We start from the raw sequence: 13,516 nt of genomic DNA, 5'->3' as shown, positions 1-13,516 counted from the left end.
ATCTAAATAAATCAATGCTTTTTCTTCACTTCAGATACTGTATCATTTTATCACCTCCCACTCTGTTAGACCCAGACTGAGTTTAATTTTATCATCTCCTAGTTAGAAAAATTATTTATTGTTTTGACAGGATTTCTATTGTTGAAAACTATAATGTATATTCTAAAGAATTGCTGTATGAATAGTTGAAGATTTTTCTTGCAGGGGAATAATCTTTTAAAAGGCCTACTAGCTTAGTATAACTACTTAAAGGAAGTAAAATGCCATTGCATTTACTTTGAAAGATTTTTTTTTTTTAACTTCCTGCAAAGAGGTCCCTTTACAGTATTTTTGGAGAAGTAAGTAAAACCGAATCTGACATCACCACCCTCTAGTTGCTAGCTCCATGTAGCTGGCAAGTGGTTTGCTCTTGGGGTAGCAGAGGAGGAAATTGCTCCCCGTCTGATAAAACAGCAGTGAAGCGTATGCATCCATTTCTTTTATTTTTGATTCAGGTTTACAGAGAAAATCTTTTAGAGAGATAACCATTACTTTGCCTTTCAGGGGGACGCATGCTGTTTCTTAGGGACACGGCTGATTTGCAGATATGACCATGTATATGTGGCTTAAACTTTTGGCATTTGGCTTTGCCTTTCTGGACACACAAGTGTTTGTTACAGGTAGGTACAAGAATATTCATATTTCCTTAATTGTTTTTTCTTTTCTTTTGGAGAAACATTTATTTGAAATAGATATTAAAAATAAATTGTGTTTTGGGGACTGGACGTGATAAGTCTGCTGTAAAATGGTCAAGATTGTTGTGGCTCCAGGAGATCCGGCTTGTTTTGTGACAGAATATATTGTTTCTGTTTAAAAATGTATATGTATTTGGTGTGGGGGAATCACAACTTAAACAAAAAAAAAATAGCATCTGTTTAGTTACAAACCATTGAGGTATTGTGAAAGCAACCCTGCTACTTACCCCTCACACGGAGATGTGAACACGTGTTGGTGAAAGTCTGAGGAATTGTTTAATGACAAAATAAATGGGTTTTCTTTTTAGCAAAAAATGAACTGTTTTAAAAAATCCTAAAATGGCTTTGGTTGCATGAAAGCCACTCCCTATTTTCGGATCAGGAGTTTGCTTCCTCAAATTTTATTACTATTGAAACGTCTGAAATATTTTATTGAATACATAGGTACATGATTGTTCAAAAAATACTCTTAGGTATTTAATGAAACATTGACTTTCAGCTTCTTCTTACCACAGGATGCATTTTAAGTCAAACTTTAGTTCCTTGCTAATAATTTTAATGATTTTTTGCTTTGGACATTCTTATAGGGCCACCGCCCTTCCTGGGCATCCTAGCCTTGAGGAGGTAGAGGTATTTAAATTTTTAAGAATCATGCAAATGCTATGTCTTACAGAAAAATTCAATGGATTGGGTGTTTGGTCCCTATTTAAGCTTGAGATCTTTGTACAGTTATGATCTACCCAGTGGGTGTTTCTGGAAGATTTTTAGTTGGGTCATGAATATATTTTGGTTCATTATTAAATGTGACTAATAGATATTTAATATTTCTCCTTATGATGTAGGAAGTTATTATTAAAACATCATTGAAAATGGCATCTTTGTAGAAATTCCAACCATTTTTTTAAATGAAAAAAATGTTCAAAAAATCTTGTTTTATGAGCTTTTCCCCTTTCTCCTTCCCCCTGAAAGTCAGGGCAGCCTGATCGGGTTACATTATCAGTTCATATTTTAAGTAACTAATGACAGTGGAAAGAAAAACACTGTACTTTAAGTTTAAGTTTTTTTTCATTGTAAAGCTGGATTAAAAAAAAAATCTTTGTAGGTACAGCATTTCTTGGAGTATGAAACATGCTTGCCAAACTGCCACCCCCGTGAAGTCTCTTTATTATAATCAAAAGCAAATTATAAAAAGCAGTAATTTCATAAGATGATATATGTGTATTTTCATAAATCAGAGGACATTTTCACTAAAAATTCCCTCTCATAAAATGTTATAAAGCATTTATAAATGAATATAAGGGAATATGGAAATATTTTGTAGGTCATAGATCAATTCACCATAAGAATTCAAATCAGTTTGTTAAAAATGTTTTTCATCATAAGGAAAATCTTTGAATTCATGATCAAAATAAAAGTATAATAGAATCTGGAAACCTTTAAAGTAAATTTTCTAAATAATTTATACTATAAATGGATAGATATACGTTGTTCTATTTTAAAAATTCAAGTTAACCTTTAATTGTCACATTAATATTAAAAACAACCATTTTTCTAAAAAGTATTGGGAGTCTTATTGAGTATATAAATACTTGGGGAAAACATGTATTAATATAATCCTGTGTCTACAAATTTGTTTAGCATACTTTTAAGTTCCAAGAGATATTTTGTGACTCAATGTATAATTTGGCAGGTTATTGTTTAAATTTTGTATTTTTATTTATTAGCTACAATTCTGTTTTATTTAAATGTGTTATAATTGGTTTAGTGTGTACAGGAAATAATAAACATTGGACAGCAAAATTTACACTTTTTGTTCTAAAGGTATAAAGAAATAGTCAAATGTAGATGAGACATCAATGAATAAATATGCACACAATTCAGATGCTTTATTTAATATCTAAAATGCACTTGTGGACAAGGTCAAAGTTAAGATTCGCCAAGGCAAGAACAATGCTGGAATCAGTTTTACACAAAAGTTTTGACTCTCCTTGCATTGTACCTCTAGGCCATGACAATTGAAAAATAAATCCTTGTTTAAAATTTCTAAATAATTCTAGGGAAGAATGATGATTTTGACAGCACAGGTAGAGGTGACTGTTCTCTGGCCATAATGAAGTCATAATGCCAGGCAATTCTACCTCTCCATGGCAGAACAGAACAGTTAAGAGTACTTTGAATTATGCCTTGTGAAATGTGCTATAGGTTTTGTTATGAGTCATAACAATTGTCTCATTTCTTCATTTTCCATCTACGTTAAAAAAAAATCTCATGTCACAAACACATCCTGTATCTTGCACATCACAGACATTCAATGCAAATTATTAATTGAATTTGATAAGCAATCCTATTAAGTGTTAAATGCAGCTTAAGAGAATCTGGGGTGTGTATAAGATTGCTTAGGTGATCTTTTAAAAATATTTCCCTACTAAAAACTTTTCTTATCATTGCTAGATATTTGTTAAGGGAAGATAAAGTGGAATTGGAGGTCTGTATCTCCTTTCACTCAGTTTCTCTACATAACTAAACACAGAAACAGAGTAGTTAGCTTAAGCAAGGTTATTTCCCTATTCTTCTTATATCTTTTCATCAGTGACAAATAAGTAGTGTAAAAACACAAATATTGCTACATTATTCATATACATACCTACATAAAGATACGAATATATCCTGTGTGAATTATGTTCTATATTCATATATGTGAGTTATATGTGCTATTTGGTATCTGGCTTCAGTCTAACTACTGTTTCTCCATATTTACCTGCCTTTTAAATTTTGGGGTGCTATAAACTTGGCCAGTTATTATTCTCACTTTCTACAGTCTGGGTTGTTTACTGTTATCTACTATGTATTGTGCTCCTATTTCTCCATGTCTGGATTACTCCTGTAGAAATATGAAACCTACCTCCTTTCCTAAATACAAATATTTAACATGCTTCTCCGCTCCTGAAATTTTGCTTTTGAGTAATCTCTAAAATCTTTTCTTCATTCCAATTCTCCATTGCCATCACCATAATCCATGGCTATATTAGTTTTCACCTGTAATACTGTAAAAATTTCCTAATCCCTCTGTTTTTTTAAATAATAGTTCCTTAATCAGTCTCATCCTTTTTCTGTACATTGTTTAGCTTAAAAATACAATAGAAGGGGGGAATTCAGATATTTTCTCATGGTGTAGTTTCTAATCTTGTAGGCAGAGCAACTGGGTGTGCCATTAAGCTGAGAGTGGGGCATGGAGCTGGTGGTGATCTTTCCTTCCCTTTCTAAGGATTGAAAGAGAATAAGCAGTTCTTCCACACTCAAGGCCTCTTTCGCCCTGTGCAAGTCCCATCTCCTCTCTGACATTCTCTTTTGTCACTCTTGCCACGAAATATCTCCACCAAAAGTGGGTCCTTTTACTACCTTTCCTTGGCATTTTTCAAGTACTGTTTTAACGGTTGTGATGATGGTGTTGATATGTCCCTCTGTGGATTCATTGCCATTATAACCTATGTAAATGCAGAAACGATATCTTAAGCTTCTTCATATATTCTATACCTGATTTCTCACCAGATACTGAGTAAGTAGTGAATTTTCTTAATAAATTTATAGATTATAGTCAAGAAGAAGAGGAAGACAAATCTTAGAGAGGGTGGTCGAAAGAGAATGTGAGCAGAAAAAAAAAATTGAAGAATCAAGTAGAAGGGTGGCTTTTGCCTTTTTTTTTTTTTTTTTTGGTATTTCCTTGTTTCATCTACTTGTCTCACTTCTTGTCTGGAGAGGTCTCCCTGGCTTCTTTAAAATCCATAGTTTGGAATGTTCCTAAATTTTCTTCCACTGCTCTTTGGACATTTTTGCTAATGTCATAGGGTAGGTCAGCATCATTATTCAAATGTAGGTTCCCATAAGAAGAAAAGGAGGGAGTGGAGACAGAAGCACTCACGTGAGCTCATGTGACAGGACAGTACAGTCAAGGCCAGTTCTTGCACATGTTGGTGGGACACTGATACTAGTTCACTGGGACTGTTTTCAAGGGCAGATAAAGATGTGTGAACATGGAGAGTTTGAGGACTAGACAGTGAGATAGTGTGAACTTCAGTCTGTGGTAAAATCCTGAGATTTATAGTGAGGATGCTGCATTTTGTTGGTGAGCACACAGTGTTAATGAAGACAAAGGCGCATGTTCAGAACAGAATGTATTAACTCAGTGGGGTACAGAGAAATTTTTCATTACCCTAGACAGTCTTCATAACATTATGAGATTATTTATGCAGGAAAAAATGGAATCAAAATTTAACTTCTGTTTAAACTCAGTTTAGAGTAAACATCTTTGTCAGTACTAGATGCCTTGTTTCACAGCAGTTGCTATTACCAGAGGATTAGTGATATATATGACTTTTACATATGGAAAGAGAGCAGTCTGGACAGTGAGAAAGGGAAAAAATGAAATACAGAAGGTTATTTATTTAGTAATATATGATATAGTCATATATGATGTCTACTTCTACATATATAACACACATATATGAAAGATAAAGAAGCAATTATAGTAATCACTGGATTTTGCATACACAGCCCTAACCAACATTTAGATTAGAAAATATCTAATAATTATCTAAAAACTTTAATCTACATTCCAGTTTACATATGTCAATGTATTATTTCAAATTCTGTCTGTCAAAAAGCCTAGGAATGACAGTTGTATGCAGAAAATCATATGTTTGGGAATCACAAAACAATCAAGATAGAATAAAGGAAGATATCAAAACTTTTCTACTCTTTCTTATAGGACAAACAAAAATACACAAAGTCAAGGTTAGCAAAATAAATAGGCATCTACTGTGTCCATTCACAGTACTTTCAATGGATTCACTTCTACAAAGATAATCAACGAAGTTTTTAAAGTGTTTTTGGAGTCCTTACTACAGACCCAAGTTCAAACAAAAGTTAACATATTTCTATGGTGCTTATCTATACACGTTTAAGACATTCATTTCCTGCTAAAAATGAGACAAGTATTTGAAATGAAAAAACTGCTTTACTGAAAATGCAGTATAACTTATTTATATTGATTTATGATTATATTATAATTACAATGCAATGATATTCAAGGGAAAATGATCACCACTAATATATTTTAAAAAATTACTTTTCATTAAAATTTTAGCAACATGAAGGAAAAGATCAGCCCTCGAAATAGTGATCTGTTATCATTGGCTGGAGTCAAGAGCTGAGGGTCACCCTAGCATCACACCCATGGACAGTGGCAAAGTGAAACTTTAATAAAAACCACTGATAGACAAAAAGAAATTCTCTACATTTTAACTTGGAAATGTTTGTCCCAATATTCCAGAAAATAGTTTAGAGAAACCTATATAAATAACAATGATGTTAAGAGATGATATCAAAATGATATGACAGTAAAGGGTGGTCACTCTATTTTATAAATCCCCACTTAAATAAAAACTAGTAATTTGTTTACAAAGAAAGGAAAAATATTCAGCATAATAGGAAACAAGGCAGGAATCATTTCATGTTGGGCAATACCATGGCTTTGAAGTAAGAAATATTTTAGAAATTTAACTCTAAGAATTATATAATTTTGATCCAAATCATTTTCCCTCTTTGAAATAGTTTCCTTATCCTTAAGTTGTTGTAAGCATTCACAGTAATAATATTTGTGAAGACACTTTGAAAACTATGAGCTACTCCCTGTAAGGTGATACATTCATTCATGTAATCCCATGAAATCAAGGCACATAGCTATTGAACACTGAAGTGTGATTACAATTATCATTTAATTTGAAGCACTAAGAGGACATAAAGGGTCAGTTTAAAGTTGAGGGATAGAGGAATAAATCTTCATAGACTTTGATTTCTTTTACCTTTGCATCCCCCTTTTCAGAGATTTTTCAGGCTACTCTAGATTCTATATTCTAAAGATTCTATAAACTCCATGCCTTCTACATTCTTCACTAGGAATTCGTTACCATTTCCTATTATAACAATAGCCTGAAAATATTTTTTCCTTCAGTTCTTACTGGGCCCATCCTTGCAAGTACAGAATAATCCTGTAAAAGGATAAAAATGTCATATTTGTGCATCCTTTCTTTAGTTACTCCCTAATTGGGTAGAGAATGTTATGACCCCATGATTTTGACACCAGGGATGTTTGACTCAACTTTTATTTATTTATTTTTTATTGATTTTTTTAAAAAAAATAAATGACAGTGGAATGCATTAAAATTTTTATTACACATATACAGCACAATTTTTCAAATCTCTGGTTATATATAAAGTATGTCAACACCAATTCGTGTCTTCATACATGTACTTTGGATAATGATGTCCATCAATTTCCACCATCCTTGCTAACCTCCTACCCCCTCCCTTCCCCTGACCTAGAATTCATCTATTACTCCCATGCTCCCCAACTTTTAAATGAAAATAAACACTTCATTAGAATATACCAATAGGAATTTTTCTTGAGTTTCAGAAAAAGAGACCTCCATTAAACCAAATTAATTATTTCTATGTAGCTTAAGTAAATTATTTCCAATTTTTAAATTTTCATGTTTGCTTTACTGAATTCAATAGTATCACTTTCATTTAAGTTTTTTTCAATTACATGTACTATTAAATTCATGAATCAGTTTTATCCACATCAAATTATACTTATAGTATTTTACCTTATTGTCATTAGTTTACTAATTATAATTTTACTTGTCAAATAATAAATCTCTGAAATTTTTAAAAATGGTTTAGTTCCTTTATTTAGATAGAAAGATTTCCTGTGTGCTGTTTTAGCAACCGATATTTATTTTGTTTTATTTTTGCAATTCATTTTTACCTAAAACAAAATCTAATTTTTCATTTTTCTCAAACTTACATTGGGAAGCATTAACCATTCTCCAATTTAGGTTATGTTGATATTTCCATCAGTAGCATTTATATTGAGATTGAGAACACTTTCAGTTGGATTGATGTTGAGATTTTAATAGTTTTGATTATTCCATAGGTAGCCATTGGAAAGTTTAGAAACATCTCTGGAACTGCACTATAGAATTAAGTTTAATTCTCACTCATTTGTAGTATATTCTGATTAGTTTACTAACTTGGTACTAACTTCTTATTCATGGAGCAAAAAGTTAAAAAAATATTAACATGGTAAGTTTAAGTGTCCTCAGTGTAAAACGGTGGGTAGGAAAGTATCACATCATCCTATCTTCATGTACTAGTAAAGACAAAAACAATTAGCATTGTACTTGCAGTTCTATTTGATATTTGAATCCCTCTAGATTTCTCTAGCTTTTTCTGTAGCTGCTTTGTGACATATGCTATATACTATTGTTGTAACTTTCATTTTCCCCAAAATACAATAGTTTCCTGTCTTCAAACCATTGGCCATGCTACTTTTAATTCCTTGGATATCTTTTTTTTTCCTCCAATTGAGTAAATTATAATTCCACTTCAAAATTTAGCTAGAAAATCATGCCTGCCTTCTGGGGCAGCCACACTATCAACAGTCACACTACATCCCTTACCCTGGGTAGATGTCCTGCTGCTGTGATGGTCTGTGAATAACACTCCTCTTGGAGTGTTTTATATATATATATATAATATATATATTTATATCTATATATACATATATTATATATATATCTATATATATATATATATATATATATATATATATATATGTTGATGGACTTTATTTATTTATATGTGATGCTGAGAATTGAACCCAGTGCCTCACACATGCTAAGGCAAGCACTCTACCACTGAGCCACACCCCTAGCCCCTCTTGGAGTGTTCTGTTCTTGGCTCTCACAATGACTGGTGAACTCATGTAGTTTGTCACTGGGTTTTTGCTTATTTACAAGTGTCTGCAGGTTCCTGACACTTTTTTTTTCTGAATGCACAGATGGTCTGTGAGTGTGATCAACCCATCTCTGTATGTAGGAAGCATTTAATGATCCATATGAATGATTTTAATTCTGTCCATTTGTTGTTGCCATTATTTAAGTGAATTGTTCCAGGTGAATTTTTCTATATGGTAGAAAATTTGCAAAATTTTAGGAATAAAAGATGGAAGAAATTGCATAAAGTTTTTGCTGTCATTTGTTTTTTTCCCTCTTTTCTTTTGATCACATGCTATGTATAAAATTGCATGTCCAATTTTTTCTAGGAAAATCATGATTATTCTAGACAATTGAAGAAATACAGAAATAAATAAATTGGCAAGTGAAAATCTCACAGACTACCAGTACTCAAGACCTAAAAACTTTCTTAATATCTCATTTGACCAGGACAACCAAATCTATTCATTTATTCATTACTTCATTAATTCTTCTGAGGAACAACTATTTGATGCATGCTTTCTCTGTGCTGCTTGTTGGGAATACCACTTCCTGTGCCCATTCTCATGTAGTCTGCAATCTATTTATGGCAGTGGCTGCTTAGAAATGAAGTTTTGACTTCCAAGGTCTCCATTAGCACCCCAAAGCTTGCTTGTCAAAGTAGTAATAATGTTCTTTGCTACATATGATTATTGGTATTGGTAGTCATTTATAAATTATAACTAAAAATCACTCTCTTAAAATCTATGTGTAATTAGTAAGACTACCTCCAGGTCCCTGATCTGACTAGATTTTCTCTGCAAACTCTTCAATTAGAGTTCTGCAGTTGCCACTGAGTTGTGTAGATTATTATTCAATATTTATTTTTTTAAAAATGGTGGATGCAATAAGGGACTAGAAAGTGGACCTAATTCCTTTCATTAGTTTTGTGATTTATAGTGGAAATAAAATATGTATATGGAGAGAAAAGGTAGAAACATACATCCATATACACTAAACCAACACATCCTTAGCTTTTTGATGTTCTTTCAGAGTAAATTTCTGAAGTCACCAGTTCATAAACAAATCAGGGCTGGGTGGGATGGGAGATGGAATTTTTAACCTAGGTCTATCTCATTCTAGGCCTTGCTTTTTTCCATTGAGTTAATCAGTGTTGTGTGTTTAGCTTGATAATAAAGTAATTGCAGACGTGACTATGTCGGTGGGTAAAGCACAGCAGGACTGGAGGGCAGTTATTCATTTGTGTGAAATATGCATTTAAGTCCCATCCATTGGATTTAGCTACTTGAATCTTTGTACACGGAGCCTCTTCCATATTTTTGGCAAGAAAAAAATTCATTTGAGATTATGTCTCTTGGAAAAAACGAAAATATATCTTTGCTTTTTAATTATCTTTACCGTGATTGCTGATGCCACACAAATAATGCAAAAATAATATGTTAACTATTATCTTGAAAAAGGGGATAATGAAGTATAGGACTGAGTTTGCCTTGAGGTGAGTGATACAATGGAAAGAATGGATTTTCCCCTTCTTAATTGTTTTTTGATATTACATAAAGTGAAAGCCATTGAATAATTCACCAATGTATCTAAATTTTTGTTTTGAAGTACAAGGGAAGTAACTTGACCTTTGTTGAACACTTTGATCATGGAAAACACATGAAGTTCTCATCTTATTCCAGGAAGTGTAGACACCAAAAAATCTTTTCAGAGTCATCCAAAAGATACATTAAATGAATCAGGTAGAGCTCTCTTATAGTTTTCTATTACAGAGACAAGTTTGATTTAGTAACTCTAGGGAGCAAAAAGAAAAAATATGTTTGTTAATTGATCAAGATGATAAATATGATCTGCTAATCAGATAATTTAGGACAAATAATTTACTTTGATTTCTTAGATTTAGTTTTCCAAATATATCTTTTTTTTTTCTAAAATCAGAGCTAATCAACCCCAAGTATTTCTACTTTTCAATCATCCATACATGTTTTTACACCATAAATCTACTTATTGATACTATAGATATGATCAAAATATATAATAGCTAAAGAAAGCAGTGAAGCACAGATTATCAGTTCAGAGTTTGTCTCTGATAGGAAGTGATACTGGGGATGTAGATAAGGAAAAGAAAAGGGCCAGGAAGCTGATGAAAGCAAATTAGATGATGATGATGCAGACTTTGGACTCAGCCAAGCTCTACTTTTAAAAAACTTCAGAAGTCATTGTTTGAAATCTTGTCTAGATTCCAGTCTGAACCTGCTAATCATGAAAGATTGCAAAAATTCACCCTTTAAGCCTCAGTTTCTTCAGATATAATAGTAATTGAGATGATTTGTTTACTGATTCTACAGTTGTTCACAGAGTTCCTCCTATGTAACAGAAACTGTTCTCAATGCTGACACAGTCACAAATAAAACGGAGAAGATACCCACTCTCATGGAACTTACATCCTAGCAAGGGGGGATAACAAACCGGAAAAGAAATAGATAATTGAGAAAATTTCAATTGAGTGGTGTAAAGAAAATTAAGCAGTCTGATATGATAGTGATAGGCCAGATTCATGGGTGAATGCTTCTTGAAACAGACTGATCAAAGATTTCTTTGAAGATGTGTCATTGAGTCATGTGATGGTTAGACAAGAACATGGAGATCTATGTGAGTGGAAATGCCAGGTGCCAAGGCCATGTGGCCAAAGCTGAAAATTGGCAAGTTCTAGACACAGAAAAGTCAGCTGCCTGTGGCATGGTGAGGAAAGACTTAACGTTTAATATTGAGCCTAGAACGACAAATAGGAATCAGATCTATAGCTCCTTGTTGAAAACGCAAAGAATCTGGATTTCATCCTAAGTATGAGATGAAGCCATTTTGAATTTGTGAGAATGACTTGATCAGATTTTCATGATAAAGACATAACTCTGGCTGCTATAAAGAGAATATATATTGGGTTTAAATCAACTCCTGGAGCCAATTGAATCAGGAAGAGGGAGATAGGGGATGGTGATCTCGACTACTGGACTAAATGTTGGCAGTGGAGGTGGAACAAAAAGGACAGATTAACTTAGAATGAAGAAAATAGCTGCATGAAAGGACAAAGACTTTATAGAAAATGGTTTCTTTTTCCCCATGAGTTATTGAACTGGGTAAGAACCCAGTAAATTTGCCAGTCATTGTGGAATTTAAAGCTAAAGGACTGAATGGGACCATGTGAGGAAATATTTTGATAGACAAGAGCAGAGGGCGTAATTCTGAATCCTCTGGGGCACTCCATAATTGGAAGGATTGAGAAGAAGAAATAGGAGGACAAAATAAGACAGGCTAGCCAGTGGGGAAAAATGAAATACATTTTGCTTTGAATGTTAAAAGAAGAGTCCATGAGGGTAGAGGGCCTAGCACTCTTAGTGGTATATACTAAAAAGTCAGGAAAATTTCATATAAATTTCCAAATAAATGTCTTGTCTGAATGGTGAACAGTGACTGTGAGCCTCCTAACTATTGGCATATATCCCTATTTACTTTAACATTGCTGGAAAAATAATTATGAAGAAATTTGTCACAATATATAGAAGAATTATATATCTTTAATATACCATCACTTGCAAAGCATAGTTGCTAAAAAAGAAGAAAGCTGTGGCTTTACCTAATTTATTTTAATAAAAACTGCAAAATACATTGGGAGGCTAATGAATTAGAAGTTTAGCTGAAAAGTTTCTTGAAAATATAATGCTCTGTTGAGTTGCTTAGTGGCTTGTATTTTGTTTTGATGTATATTGATAAAAATAGTTAAAAAATACTACTTAAGCTAGTGCTTGGAGAAGTTGGAGTCTTTCTGTGTGAGTTAATTGGTTATATAAAAGGCTTATTTATAAATCAAGTTTTAAATCTCCCATTTCTTCAAGAAGTTTGAAAAACAACTGGTTATCGATTTAGCAGGTATTAGGTAGAAACTAATATACTTGATAAGTAGAAAGCATACAAATGGAAATAAGTCTTTTGATATCAGTTTGGTAGGTTTACTTAAAAGAGATTTGTATTTCAGAGCAACTTGTTTTAATACTAACTAGTAATCTATATTAACTACTAAAGTAACCTGAAAAATAGTTGAGGGCTGGGCATGGTGGGGCACACCTGTGATCCCAGCAGCTGGGGAGGCTGAGGCAGACATATCAGAGAGTTCAAGGCCAGCCTCAGCAATTTAGCAAGGTCCTAAGCAATTTAGTAAGACCCTATCTCAAAAAAAAAAAAAAAAAAGGGGGGGGGGCTGGGGATGTTGCTCAGTGGTTAAGTGCCCCTGGGTTCAATCCCTGGTACCAAAAAAAAAAAAAAAAAGAAAGAAAGAAAAAGAAAAAAAATAAGTCATGCTTACCTTGTGCCAGGTATTTTCAATAGTTTACAGATGTTATCATGTTTAGCTTAGGTTTGCAAATTGTTACAATTTCTAGTTATAGCTACCTTTGTTTCCAGATATTAGTAAAATTTACTGGCTATCATATTGTAAGAGGAAATAGTAATATTTGATTTTCTTTGTTCTAATATTAAATACTAGAATTGAGGAAGAACAAATCAGAAAGGGGAGTAACACTGAGTGCCCCTGAGGGCCTGATGCTTGAGAGACACTGTGCTCCTTAGCCTCAGAATTATTTCTACAATAATCCTGAATTCTTGGGATTACTAAATGAATATATGGATAGACTTTTCCTATTAGTTTTATTTTATTTCATCATTTTTCAAGTTTTTCTTCTAATTACTTTTGTTTTATTTCAGTGCTGAGGATAAAACCCAGGGCTCTATGCATACTAGGCAAGTGCCCTGCCACTGAGTTACATCCCCAGCCCCTTGGATATTAGTTTTAAAAGGGGAAACTATTATATTTAAACTCAAAGAACAAGTGATCTAGATATTATTGGTATTTGTTTTGCATTGTGGTAGTTTTGCTTACATTGAAAATGGGGC

General features: G+C 33.0%; 1 protein-coding gene across 4 annotated transcripts in view; it reads left to right on the top strand.

Annotated features, from left to right (window-relative positions):
- Positions 1–338: 338 nt before the first annotated feature.
- The window catches only part of Ptprc (protein tyrosine phosphatase receptor type C), a 116,199-nt gene continuing 103,021 nt past the window's right edge, over positions 339–13,516 (top strand). For all 4 annotated transcript variants that reach the window (XM_046464787.1, XM_046464770.1, XM_046464780.1 and 1 more), the window contains exons 1-2: positions 339–462; positions 544–659. In XM_046464787.1, coding sequence (XP_046320743.1) covers positions 587–659 — 73 coding nt within the window. In that variant the 5' untranslated portion in view covers positions 339–462; positions 544–586. The remainder of the gene's footprint in view (positions 463–543; positions 660–13,516) is intronic.

Source organism: Marmota monax, unplaced genomic scaffold, assembly GCF_021218885.2.
Source record: "Marmota monax isolate L192 unplaced genomic scaffold, Marmota_monax_Labrador192_F-V1.1 WCK01_AAM20220418_F8-fsc00099, whole genome shotgun sequence".
NCBI lineage: Eukaryota > Metazoa > Chordata > Mammalia > Rodentia > Sciuridae > Marmota > Marmota monax.
The sequence above is the reverse complement of the archived record's forward strand: the minus strand, read 5'-3'. Positions and strand labels throughout refer to the sequence as shown.